Raw genomic sequence first — 14,969 nt, 5'->3', positions numbered from 1 at the left:
TGTTCAAAGTCGGCATTGCTCGAGAAAAGCACACTTTTCAGTTTCAGCATTGGCAAGTAACATGACCCACCTGCAGTGGTGGAAAAAGTACTTTTATGTTTTACTCAATAGTATCAGGTATCGATACTTAAGTAAAAATGTACTTAATGTACCAAAAGTAGAAAGTACTCATTTTGCAGAATGTCCCTTTTCACAAGTTTTCAAATGTATAAAACATCTTTTGAAAATAGCAGATCTACAAGCTCACAATGCCCAATGCTTGTAGATCGGCTATTTTCAAATGGCCGAAATGTATAGGGCTGAAGTGGTATATGTGGGGAATGTTTTGTAATAATAATTAAAAATCTACAAAGTAAAAAAAGTTTTCAAATAATTGTAGTGGAGTAAAAGATCAATATTTACCTCTGAGATGTAGTGGGGTAGAAGTAAAAGTACAGAAAACTGGGAAATACTCCAGAAAAGTAAAAGTACCTGAAATCTTTACTTAAAGGGCCACTTCACCTCTGGGACAACCCTATCTTGCGTTTTGCATCATATGATGCAAAACGCATCACTGATGATGCAAAATGCATCACTAGTACATGCTGAAATACTAAAATATCTAAAAAAATCTGATTGAACACAAAAAATAACTCAGGATTGTGTTGATCGTGTCCCAAACAACAATAAAATAAGATAGGGTTGTCCCATAGGTAAAGTGGCCCTTTAAGTACTGTACTTGAGTTGAGTCAACTTACTCTACAGTCTACACCACGGCCCACCACATTTGCGACCCGCGGGGGGCTACTGTCTGGCCCACACCAACCCCAGTAATAATGGTGGTATAAGAGCAGCAACAACACTAGTATATCGTCGTTGTCGGGTGGAAATCTCGTATCTCCAAATTTGTACGCTCTTTCCCAAATCATACAAGGCCGTCGCACAAAAGTAGTGAAAACAGCAGATCTACAAGCACACAACGCCTCGCACCGCGAGGCGTTGTGTGCTTGTAGATCGGCTGTTTTCACAAGTTTAAATAATTTTTAAAATGATAAATGCAAAATGAACGGTTTTGGACATAGAAGATTTTCACCCGACAACGACGATATCTGAACTGTCGCTGGAGTAGCGGGAACGCCGCCGCCGTTGTTGTGGCCCTCAGCTTGGTATCCTAGACATAATTCGGCCCGTGGGGAAAACTAATTGGGGAACCCTGCCTTACTACTTATCCCTAAACTTTTTTTTTATTTTTATTTTTTATTTTTTACTATTTTGAAAAACATTTTTGTATATTTCAAGTAGCTGATCTACAAGAGTATTTTTTTTTTTTTTTTTTTTTTTTTTTTTTTTCAAAATAGTAAATCAAGGCAAATACGTTTAGGGATAAGGCATGGATGAAAATATAGCTGCAAATCTCTCCATTCATTCTCATACCTGAGGTGTATCTTATTATGCTCTGTATCCAATGTATTTTGCCCAGCCTTGATGGCATTTTAATGGCTGATGTTACACTTATTTGCATGCTGAAAATAGCCGATCTAATCGCAGATCTTCTATTTTCAGAGTGCAACACCCGAACTCAACCAAACATAAAATGAATTCTCCACTGGTCACTCCCTAACATTTTAGCCTAGTTTTTGTCCAAACATTTTTCGCCTAGTTTTAGTCGACGAAGCCTTGCAGTCACTGTTGGGCTGTTGAGACCACAGTGTTTTTTTAGAGTCTGCGTGCGGTGCAGGGACGTGCTGGGCCCCTGATTCAGCCCGGGAAAAAGAGTTGGAGAGGCCCTCATTGCGCGCTATGGAGAGAGATCTCTCTCTATAGTGCTGCTGCTACTCAAAGATTTGCCATTTCAGATCATGACAAGTGACAAGCCAGTGGGCACATGAGTTAAATTTCGTCATTGTCGTGTGGAAACCTTGTATGTCCAAAACCGTTTGTTTTGTATTTATTATTTTAAAAATGATTTAAACTAGTGAAAACAGCCGATCTACAAGCACACAACGCCTCGCACCGCGAGGCGTTGTGTGCTTGTAGATCTGCTGTTTTCACTACTTTTGTGCGACGGCCTTGTATGGTGAAGCAGGGCTTTGCTTTGCGAAAAAATTTACAAATTTGAAACTTGGAGATACGAGGTTTCTGCCCGACAGTGACGATTTACTTTGTTGGCTGCCCCGCCCCCAAAATGCAACGAAGGCTGACATTATTATTATTTTTCTTTTTTTCCTAATGGCCCGGCCTGGACCGGCCGGGAATGAACCGGCCGTTCGGGAGTTGTCCCGCTTTTCCCAATGGCCAGCACGTCCCTGGTGCGGTGCCATCCCATCCCACGCAGACCATCTGCAACATGACCGATAGTAAGATATTACAGAGGAATTAGAGGAATTGCCAGCTCAGGATGTGAGTTTGGCATGTTGGACGGATTCTGTGGAGAAAAGGCCCGGGGCTCATGTGATCGTGCTAACAGGATTGATGTTTTTCTAAGCCAAAGAGTTTTTGAGAGCCTGTGAAGTTTAGATAGTGATAGGAAAGCATGGTCTGTGTAGTAAGAAGAACAGCTGTGCATCAGCAAACGTTGTGGGAATAAGACCGAATAGAATTGGGAGAGTTAGAGTTTTTAAGTGGTAAAAAGGCAGCACAGGCAAGAAAGTTAAAGATGTCGCCATGATATCTGTTGACCAGTCAGGCCTTGACACTAAGGGTTGCCCACCTGCCCCTGGCAGGTAAATAAAACTTTCGGACGCTTTTAATCCAAAGCGACTTACAATAAGCAGATACAACATCACAATAATAAACAAGATGATAGGTCAGTACATTAACAGCAGTATAACAATGTAAATGGATATCTATCTAGAGAAAACACAATATAATCAAAGTTCTAAAGAAACCTAAAAAAAAAAAAATGCTAACTAGCTTCATGTATGGTCATTGATTTTACTATAGTGCTAAGGGTTTAGGTGGAGTCTGAAAAGGTGAGTCTTCAGTCCACGGCGAAAGGTAGCGAGTGAGTCCGTTGTTCTAAGTGCGACAGGGAGTTTATTCCACAACTTGGGAGCCAAGAGGGCAAACTGCTCTTCTTGTCTGTGGAATGTAAAGTAAGAGCACCTATAATGTGCTGTTTTCACTGTTGCTACACTACAAAATATAAATAACCCATAGACATATTTATAGCTATGAAGGTATTGGCATACAAATTGAGGTACATTTTTTTTTATCACAGGCACAGCCACAGAAAGTAAAACGTTAAGTGTTAAATTGAAAGGTTATTCAAATTTTACAAGTGTGGGGGATGATGATGGGGACAGTGAAGAGCCATTACAGCATAACAGCACTCTTCAATCTCTACCCATCAGTCACAAGAGACTCTGGATAGACAGAAGAAAGGCCTATGCTCTGGCTGCTACCAATGTGGAGCACTACGGCATACATAGACATTGCAACGAATGTCACTGGTCAGTCTCCTGGAACTTAATTACTTTTCCATTCCATAGCTACACTGGTCTATCGATAAATGTGTTTAATCTCTGGGTTCATGTCAAGGTGCAGGTTTGTCAACATACAATATTTGGCAGATAATCACAGTGTTTACTTATTTATATCCATAATAATACATGTTTCCCTTAAAAACCTGCACTATCCACACCTTTCAAACAGATTTAATTTATTTGCTAAATAGTTACTATATCGATTTTAAATCACTGAATCGAATCGTATCGTATCGCCATGAATGAACCAATATCATCCATGTATCGTATCGTCAACCATGTATCGTGATGTGTATCGTTACACCCCTAATGGTAACACATGCCAGTGATGGGGCCTGGGCAATGTGCTGTCTCAGGAGGAGGATAGTGGAGAAAGAATGGTTTGGTACTACCGGTACATCTGTTCCCTGAGCTGCGCCAAGATAAAGTTGAGGAACTTCTGCCTGACCCGACCAGAGCTGTTGGTGGTGCTGCAGGCTGTGAAGCATTTCCACCTGTACCTTTTCAACCATAACATCTCTTAACTGACTCCTACATTTTCAGAAGTGCAGATGACCCGGTGGCTTGAAACTAATTAAATTAAAGTGACAGATGGTAAATGGTGCAGTTATATAGCGCTTTTGGATAAAAGCGCTTTGCATAGATTGTGCATTACATTCACCCATTCACGCACACATTCATACACCGGTGGCGGAGGAAACCATGCAAGGCACCAACCAACCTACTCACCGGGAGCAATTAGGGGTTCAGAGTCTTGCTCAAGGACTCTTCGACATTAAAGGAGCTATAGTCAACTTTTTCATTGTAGGACCGACACTTTGTTTACATCCTAGTCTATAGACTAGAATGTAAACAAAGTGTCGGTCTGACAAAATGTGTCGGTCTGGCCAAAATTATTATTTTATCATTATTTTACGCTTTTTGTGGTCATTTTTGAATAGAAACACATATATGAAGCTTATTTATTTATAACATATTTTCGGAACATTATTTTTATTTTAGCATCCGTTTTTCAAGAAAAAGTTTACTTTAGCTCCTTTAACTCAGGGGGAGCCCGGATTCGAACTGGGAACCCTTTGTGCTCTAATAATGGTTTCTCTACCCCTGAGCTATGCCGCCCTATGGGAACCACAACATGGGAACCACAACACCCCCTGAAACCCTTCACCCACACATCCTGCAATGAGAGCTGGACGGAGATGTGGTCCACATCCAGATTCAGAGTTGGATCAGCTGGACAGTTCCCTGTGTGTGATCTACTACAGTGGCATTTTGGACAAAGATGACAATGTATGAAACACGCAGTGGACCAGCCTCCCTGTAATCAACATATTGCCGTATTATTGTGTCAACAGAAGGTTAATACAAGTTTGTGTCTTCTTCCTGTCAAACATAGCTCTCTCTCTCTCTCACACACACACGCACGCACGCACGCACGCACGCACGCACGCACACACGCACACACACACACACGCACACACACACACACACACACACACACACACACACACACACACACCTTTGACCTTGGGATCAACTGTGTAAAGTTCGGTATGTTTTCCAAACTTATTTATATGGTCTAGAAGACATAATGATTGATATACAGAAACATTTGTTATGGACATAATAGCTTATTACAATAACAAAGAGCACTTTATTGGAATATGTACTGCTTCAGTAGTGGTTAGATGTACAAGAATAATAATATTTGTAAAGATAAGTACTAACAATAACACAGAACAGAAAATGACCACGTGTTTGCTTTGAGTTGTTACATATTATGCATAATATATGCTAATTAAACAAGGTCTTATGATTAAAATGGTGTCAGATTTTGGAATCCTTGTGGTTGACTTGTATGGAAAAGTGTCTTCATACATGATTTTAGGTCATCTGGATCAAAAGTTAATTTTCAGAGATGGTGCCGGGCGCCATTTAGAATTTGGCCCTCTAGCAAAAAAATTCCAGGATGTTTGATATAAAGGCTCCCTAGAGGTCAAATCAATCATCAAAACATCCTTGCCAGAGGATGATCACAGAAACTCAGTTTGTGACTCTACTAATACCTTTGTACTTTCAGTCAAGTACTTATGGTATTCCAGTATTTCTACATTGCAGTATTGATACTTTTACTTTCTTACTTTACTTACTTTTCTACATTTGAGTACTTATTTCCACCACTGCTGTTGACAAAGTAGATAGTTGAAATATTTGGAAACAACTGCTAGATGAACACATATAAATGGTATTCTGAAGTATATTAGGATACTAAAAACTGCTGGGTCAAAAACAACTCAACTTGGGTCATTTTTGATCCAACTCACGGGTCAAATAGGGACCAATGCCCAGTTTGGTTATTTTAACTCAAGAAATTTGGTTATGAATATTGACCCATAAATTGGGTCAAATAAATAACCAAATTATTTGTTTAAAATTACCCAAGATTGTAGTCAATATGACCCAAGTTTTGGGGTTGAGTGGGCTAAATGAATACAACCTACTTATGCATGGTCTTTAGAATGACAATGTCAATATTATCTGTCATTAACATAACATCAGAAATGTTTCAGGGTTTCTTCTCAGATGATTTGTTCAAAGATTGGTAATATCAACATAAAAGTGCATAATATATATTATGCAACAATGTTGATAATACTATAATCAGAATAATTTAGAGAAGATACACAAAAATAATCTCAGAATTACTATACTATGAGTTCTTCTCTTTCAGACAAGCTGTTGGGGAGGGAGCTCAACCCTAAGCTAGCAGCCAAGCACTTACGGTTAGGGTTTAGGCTCAAATATTGACAAATCAAATTCAGACATATGACAGACAGCTTGCCGAGACAGACACATGGATATGACATATTTAGCATTTTTAGCTCCCAACAGCTTAGAAAATGTCTCTGGAAACCTAGAAAAATGCTTTTCCCAGCACGCTTTGCAAACAGGTTTATGGTGCCTGTCCCCTGATTGGCCCAAAGCTAGACAACTGACCCAAGTATAGGGGTTACCACTAACCCCAAAAACGGGTCACCCCCAGATAAATATTATCTAACTCGAACAACCCTGGAATTGGGTCAAAATAATATCCCAATAACTCAAGGAAGGGTTGTGGCTCTGAGAAATGACCCCGAAATTTGACCTAACACAAATGACCCATGATTTGGGTCAAGAAATGACCCATGAGTTTTTAGTGTGTGTACATTCCATCAGGCACTCTGAGCAGTAATGTGAAGACTGGATTACTTGAGAGTCATTTCATAGAGAAGATTGTGTGCTCTCATCTCAAGCCTATATTCAGGCCAGGTGCTGGACATCAAGGTATCAGATAATGGAAGGAGAGGAACGCCCGCACACTGTTTATATGCTCCAAAAAAATTACTTTTATTATAGGCAACTGCAACGTTTCGACTTTCTTCATCAGGCAAAAGTATTTGAGAGTCATGCCATGATACACTGAAGTGATGCTAACGTCAGAAATTGAGTTTTGGTTTGAAGGCAAGTACTGTAACGTATTCTTCTAACTTCTACAAGGTAACAGGTCTGTTAGGTCTGTGCCTTTTATTGCGACCGTCAGGTCGCACTTACTATCAAACCGCCTGTCTGTCAGTCCGTCAGTGTGTCTGTCACGTCACGTCACACTTTTGCCCTGCTCATATCTCCGCAACCGTTGCCCCGATCCATGCCAAATTTTGCACACACACTCCTTGCCTGCCAAACCACAACCTCCACCCATCAAATCTCACACGGCCCTCTTCTAGCGCCACCATGAGGCCGATTCTTGCAAAACACATTTTTTGACACTGCTCCTACAATTCCAAAAAAATCCAAAAAATCACGCAAATCGGTACACAGTATGTATACACTCATCTCATCAACATGGATCTGTCCCATTTAGCGCCACCTTCAGGCCGATTTTTTAAACACATTTTTGGACACTACTCCTACAGATTTGGCCCTAAAATCACGCAAATCGCTACACAGTATGTCTACACTCATGTCATCAACATGGATCTGTCCCATATAGCGCCACCATCAGGCCGATTTTTTCAAACACATTTTTGGACACTGCTCCTAAAAATGATGCCCTAAAATCACACAAATCGGTACACACTTGCTCTACACTCATGTCTTCACCAAGGATCTGGCCCATTTAGCGCCACCTTCAGGCTGATTTTTTAAAACACATTTTTGGACACTGCTCAGACTACAGATTTTACCCTAAAATCACCCAAATCGCTACACAGTATGTCTGCACTCATGTCATCAACAGGGATCTGTCCAATATAGCGCCACCATCAGGCCGATTTTTTCAAACATATTTTTGGACACTGCTCCTACACATTTTGCCCTAAAATCACGTTGCGACCTGACGGTCGCTTATCTCCCGATTAGGGAGTCTTACTGGTAAGTCTTTCCTTCTACCGGTATCACCTGTTGAGTCTGCCACACTTATCTCAATATGATCATCTTGGAGAAGATGAAATGTCTTGTCTCTGTGTTCCTAGGGAGCATCGGTTGAACGGTTCTTCTTCTGTTTCAAGATTTCTTAAACAAAGTCATATGCACGTGTGATTGGCTCAGAGACGGGTGTATATAGGCAGGGATCAATGTATAATAAAGCAAAAAAGACCCGCACACCATCTGCACTTGCACAATATGAACACTTTTATTATTTAAGCAACGTTTCGGTCACATATAGATGGAGCTTCTTCTGGCATCCTGGTTCAAGATTTAAGTTGTGGATGTCAGGCAGAAACCTTACGTACAAAACTTTTCAGGAAAAAAATAAATAAGAATAAAAAAACTGTGTTCTTTTCATTGGTTCTATATTTATAGTCACACAATCACTTTCACTTTTACTACAAAATGTTAGCAAAAGTAGCAGCTGTACAAGCTTCTTGTAAGATTGTAGATCGTCTATTTTTTCAAATGTTTGAATAATAAAATGTTGAAATTATTAAGATACTACGTTTTGCCGACGATGTATGCATCCTGAACATCTGACTGTCCATGCTTGTTTTGTTGACTAAACTTGGTCAGGTGAGATTTCTGTCTGGTAACCCCATACTTTATTTACTTTAAGGTCAAGGACAGTCAAAAATGTCCTGTCAAGTTAAAAGCCCTCCAGCATTGGACTTTTTTTTTTTATTATTTCATTTTAGACATCTGACTTTTGTAGGGAGACATTTAAATGGAGCTACAACAATGTCTGTCAATGTCTGCAAAGTATTCTGGTGAGAAATGCATCAACATGTCCTGCACACACCATAAGGGAACTATTTCTCACTTTGCAAAAGCAATAAATGATGAGACGGGGGTCTTGTGAGAACAAAGCATCCGTTACATTTGATTACTATTCTTGAATCTAAAACTAGAGAGAGAGAGAACCAACAGCTGTTTACAGTATGTTTTAAAGGTTCAGGGCCCTATTATGATCCAGGTCTTATGCCTTAACTTCTTTGCCTTTTTTTACTATTTTGTTTTTGTTTTTTAAATATGAGGAGCTGATCTGCAAGTTCACAACATGCAGATGTAGATCAGCATTTGAAGTATTTAAAAATGTTTTTCAAAATAGTGAAAAAAAGGTAAAGAATTTAAGGCATAAGGCATAAGACCTGGATCATAATAGGGCCCTCAGACTGATCAAGCAACATGGGATGAATTTCACCAAAATAGAAAGTAAAAGTGTACATCAAAGCTCAGTAAAGTATTCTTCTTCAATATATTGTTCCATAATAACACACGCACGTGTGGCATGCACTCACACACACACACACACGCGCACGCACGCACGCACGCACACACACACACACACAGCCTATAATCATTCTAATCAATCTTATACTAATGATGTAACTCATGCAACATAGAAAAGCGCCTCACTTGATGAGTTCCGCATAACCTACAATGGCAATACAAGCACACAGTGACATGTTTTAATTCAAGTACTCAGAATGAAAGAAAAGTATTTTAAGATGGTACTTTATTGGTTTCAAGATGGAATTGCACCAGCCCAGGTATATGAAGGTCTTATAAGGCATAATCCTTGTTTTTGTTTCTTTTGGAGAACTTTATATGTACAGCAATGTCAATCTATCCCACAGTCCACTAACACAAACCATTGAGACATTCAAATTCACTGTTGTTTAGAATCCAGTTTTTAATATTTAAATGAACCATAAAAAGCACATTAAAACATTTTCTCATTTTAGTTACAAAACAAGGGTCACCTAAAGGGCTTCTCTCATTGCATTCACAGACAGGGACCGGACAGAGGACGCCTAACAGTTAATGTGTTTCTCTCTTTTAAAAAAAATTTCCCCACCCAAAATATATAAACTTAATTGCTTAACCAAGGTATATACAGGGCATAACATCCTCGCATCTTAATGGTTATCAAGAAAGTTTGAGGTATACAACCGTGAAAAAAAAATACAGGAAAAAAAAAAAAACACAAAATAAAATAAAAAACAAACAAAACAAAAAAAATGAATTAAATTAAAGAATAGTGAATGGCATGATTGCTTAATACTAGCACAGGGTTACAACATTAGTGGGTACATGTTGCTGTGTACGTGCTGGTTTGATACTTGTGTGTTTTTTCACCTACGGTCGCGTTGGGCAAAAGGACAAATAAGCTTGAGCTCTGGATGGTCAATATATACAAAGGGCATAACAGTCTAATTAGAAATAGGGAGTTGTTTGAATGCTCACTTTTATTTGCTTCATAACAGATGCACAGTATTCACACGACGACAACAACAACAACAACAACAAAATAATCATAATTATAAATTCATTTTTATTTTATCTTTAACTTATACTGTAATGTTTTGTAACCAACAATGAAGGAGCCGGATGCATAGTCTGAAACACATGCAAGTTTTGAAAGTGGATTCGGAAGGAAATAACAGTATTGTACAAAATAATAATTACAGTTTTATTTTATTTTTTTATTATCAAAATACACCTCTCTTAGCACCTCTTTATACTTTTTTGTGTGTTTTGAACAAGCACCATGGTAGTCGTTGTCGCTCACACAACAGCTCGGAGGGTCCAGAGAAGAGGTCTCTATGGTTTCCTCGCCGGTCCTCCGCCTCGTGTTGAACCCCCAGTCCACCACCCACCCCCCCTCTGCCACACATTAGAATGTCCTTCGCCTTTTGCTCCGTAACGTGGTTAAGTCATGTGGTTCTAGCCCTACAAGGGCGACAAGTATTTTCCTGGGTAATACATACATACATGGCAAAGACATGTTCGCTACACCATCTCTTATTCAAAACTTGCATGTGGCACGGGGGAAAGGGTGTGGGGGGGCTGGGGAGCTGGAATCGGGGTCTTGGTGGTAACCCAAAAAAAATGTCTTCGACTTGACTTGCTTTGCTGACCCCGTCAAAGTTTCTTTTTTTTTTTTCCTCTTTTCTTTTTGTTCTTTTGTTTTCTTTTTTTCTTTTCGTTCTGTGTTCTATTCTAACCGAGGAAGCAGACGGGCCCAACTTCGAACCCAAACTTCTGGCTGGGGTCCCCAAAGTCAGTCAACATGACGTCGATGATCGGAACCTGATCGATTTTGGGAGTGTTAATCTCCATCACAGTCTTTCCGTAGCCCTTCCTCGTCTGCAGGGGGGAAAGGAGACACAGAAAGAGGAAAATATTCAGTATGCATATCTCCCGAAAATAACCAGGATGACTGATTATGTACTTTGTAAAACAAAATGTGCGTCGATCTTATAATTAAGCAATATTACACGAGAGGGTGTGTGTTATCGTAAATATCGGCACGCCTCTGTCCGTTGCTGCAGGAACGAGCCAAAGGCGAGTTCCATAGGCAGCGCAGAAGTGCCAATAATCAAGATAATGGCATGGCAGTGGCAGTGGTTCTCAACCTTTTCAGGCCGCGACCCCCAAAATAATCATATTTTAACTGGGGACCCCCCCCCCCCCCCCCCCCCCCCCCACCCTGACTAGCACTAAGAGTCGAGGCATTACATTTTGTATAACACGGTTCTATTGTGAAAATAGAAGATCTACATGCTCACAAAGCCTTGCGTTGCGAGGCGTTGTTAGCATGTGAATTTGCTATTTTCAAAATTTCTGTCTCTAATATTTGACAATTTGGCCAATGTTTAATTTGTCATTTTAGAAGTATTAAACAGTCCTTCAATAATTGTCACTTTAGAAATGTGCATATACCCTCTATACACTTAAACGTTATGTTGGTTTGTTTACTGTTTAGTGAGAAAACAATGTTGCACATAAAGTTAATCATCTGGGGACCAGCAGAAATGATCTGGGGGTCCCGAACAGTGTTGATTTCGTCGACTAAAACTATGACGAAAAATGTTTGTCGACTGTGTTTTTTTCACTGACGAAAACTAAATAAAAACGAAATAAAAACTAAGCTGTGATGACTAAAACTAAGACTAAATATATTGACAATTTCGTCAACAAAATAAAAACTAGACTAAAACATTAGGGAGGGACTAGTGGAGAAGAGTCATTTTTATGTTTGGTTGCTCTCAGGTTTTGTGTGCTGAAAATAGCAGATCTACAAGCTATATAGCAGATCTACAAGATCTACAAGATCTACAAGCTCGCAGATCTACAAGCTCACAACGCGTCGCGCTGCGACGCGTTGTGAGCTTGTAGATCGGCTATTTTCAGCACACAACCCAGTGTAAAATCATCAAAAATCAAAGTCATTACGATGCCATCAAGGCCTGCCAAAATACATTTCATTTGACTAAATCAACTGTAGATTTAGTCGACTAAAATTAGACTAAAACTAATACTTTTCAGGTGACTAAATTATGACTAAAACCAAGTTACATTTTATTCAAAAGACTATGACTAAAACTAAATCAAAATTTGCTGTCAAAAACAACACGGGTCCCGAACCACAGGTCGAGAACCACTGACTCTATGGCTGTGGTGTTCCTTACCGCACAGCCGTCTGAGAGGGCCTTGATGTAAGGGTTGTTGTCGAAGGACAGCTCCTCGTCGTTGGCGCCCAGGAAGCGGAGCGCCTTGTCGTAGCTGTCGGCGGCCTCGTCGTGCCACGCCACCGACTGGTGGCACACGTAGGTGAAGTTCTGCCGGGCCGAGGCCGTTAGTAGTCTCAGGAAGGTCATCTGGACCTCGTTTATCGAGTTGCCCTCAGCGTCCACGTAGTAAAGCTGTTCGGCAGGAAGGGAGATTAAAAGAGAAGAAGAAGAATAATGAAGATCAGAGGCCAAGAATAATCCCGCTCTGCCACTCCACTTGAACCCTAGTCTGGGATCACTTCACTTTTTCGGGTTTGTAACCGGTCTGGAGCGGAAACCACAAAACGTCCAAAGGACTACAATTTGCCGGAAAGATCAAACCGGATTCAGTTTTAACAGAAATATTCCCCTGCGCTCAAGGACACACTTTTAGGGCCTACCTAATAAACTCCTTGATGCGGAGTAGTTTTGCTTTTGAAAAATTCGTTTGGTAATTGGATCTTTTAGTCCAACTGGTAGCGACTGGCAAGACTACACTAGGCTACTCGGGCATTTTAATAGGGATTGGGGAAACAAACGGGGGGGACCAAATCAAAGCGACGCCGCTTCTTCTAGTGGTTTCCGCGCTTTAGGTGGAAACCAAGCGGCCTGTTGTGAACGAACACCAGGCTTTCCCCCAGAAAGCCTGGTAGGCTTTCTGGAACCCCAGCGTGCCTATTATTGGGGGAAACATTCACCAAAATAATAGCTGATCTACGAGCTTGTAGATCAGCTATTTTTGGCAAAGGCATTTGGTGTAGACCAGGGGTCTTCAACAGGGGGTCTGGGACCCCTAGGAGGTCCTCAGAGTTACTACAGGGGGTCCTCCAAATCTTTGAGAGATAGAAAGTTTTTTCCTCCTTTTTTATATTATATAATATATCCATTCCGTGAACTTTAGCCAAAAATAGCAGATCTACAAACTCACAAGCTTGTTGATCGGCTATTTTTGGCAAAGAGCTTTGGTGTAGAGGGGAAAAAGAGCAGACTAAGTACAGAGTGAAAGGTCAAGTTTTTGAGTATTGACGGTTCAAGTGGTTAAATATCTAAAAACACAAATTAACATGAATCCAAAATACACTGATGATCGTGCCGTCAAACGATTAAACTATATGGTATCTATGGGTTGTGGGTTCATCTCTCTCTCGACTAAGGGGTCCTTGGCCTGAAAACGTTGAAGACCCTGGTGTAGACGGTAACACTATAACTAAGTATATCGTTCGCCATTGTATTTCTGTTGTCTGTTTCACTAAAGACTAAGCTAAGAGGGTTTAAATGGTTAACGTTTCCTTGGGTGACTTGGGCGTTGGCAAAGATGCAGAATGCTTTTCAACAAAGCAACGCTGGATGGATTTCCGTGCCATCTGCTGTGTGTGATTCTACCCTTCACAAGAGAGACAGCGCACATCAGTCAGGAGAGAGAAACTTCACAACATTGTGATTTTTCAATCTAATGTTGTATGTGTGTATTTCAATATCCAACTTTTGCCTGTAATTTACTTCAAAACAGACAGGTGCGGTAGCTTCCTGGTTGGCTTATGAGATACTAGTAAGCAGTTTGGCATTAAGCTATGTAATGTAATGGATATAACCACTGCACATAGGGGTTGGTAATGTAAGTCTTGGGTGGCAGATTGTAATTTGTGAAGCATGAGTTAGCTTGGCAACGCTAACCAGGCACGTGCACACTTAAGACATCAAAGGGGGCTTGAGCCCCTGCCCTTTTATCTGTCTGTAAAAACTGCCCTTTCCAGACCATAAATGCAATTATTTACTATGGTGAAAGAAAAGCAAATGCCCTCTTTCCATGCCATTCCTGAAGGCAGCATTCAATATGTCTTGTCCAAACTCTCCTGAACTTGAATGCAGCATCGTATGTTGAAAGAATTGCCCTCTCTGTGTACAAATCCATGCCATTACGCCACATATCCAGTATTGACTTGGTTATGCTTAGTTCAGTGTGGTTTCACACACCGAAAATAGCCGACCTCCAAGCTCACAACCATAGACTGTAGAAGAATATGGACGGCGCGACGCCACTGCTTTCTATGCAGCGAAAATGAGGTTTTCTTGTCCCTTGTATGGGTGACGCCATCATTGTTTGAAAGGTACCCCAGGAATCATAAGGAATGCTATTGGCTGCCAACGGTCACGTGGAACCGCAGAGATACATGGGAGAATGTGGTCGGAGCCTCCCGAAATACAGCACACGAAGAAGAACACAGCCGGCTGGTATCAGCTCCTCCCCCCCCCCCCCCTGCAAATTTATCATCAAGTTTAACATAAATGGGACCATATTTGTTCAAAACGCATATCATGGTGATTGAAAGGCAGTTTTTCACTAGCGACAGGAACCATAAAGTATTTATGACAACGTTTATTAAGGTTAGAAAATCAAAGGGGAAGACGAATAGGGTCCAATGTAGACACATTCTTTTTGGTACCTCGCGAGGGGAAAACAGCGCAACTAGCGGCC

At 40.6% G+C, this 14,969-nt stretch overlaps 1 protein-coding gene across 1 annotated transcript in view; it reads right to left on the bottom strand.

Moving 5' to 3' along the window:
• Positions 1–10,940: 10,940 nt before the first annotated feature.
• The window catches only part of col11a1a (collagen, type XI, alpha 1a), a gene marked incomplete at both ends in the record, with an annotated part of 173,011 nt that continues 168,982 nt past the window's right edge, over positions 10,941–14,969 (bottom strand). Inside the window, 2 exons of the mRNA XM_080751473.1 lie at positions 10,941–11,087; positions 12,413–12,646. Coding sequence (XP_080607599.1) covers positions 10,941–11,087; positions 12,413–12,646 — 381 coding nt within the window. The remainder of the gene's footprint in view (positions 11,088–12,412; positions 12,647–14,969) is intronic.

Source organism: Nannobrachium achirus (assembly GCF_963921795.1).
Source record: "Nannobrachium achirus genome assembly, chromosome: 21".
Classification (NCBI taxonomy): domain Eukaryota; kingdom Metazoa; phylum Chordata; class Actinopteri; order Myctophiformes; family Myctophidae; genus Nannobrachium; species Nannobrachium achirus.
This window is presented reverse-complemented; position numbering and strand designations above follow the sequence as displayed.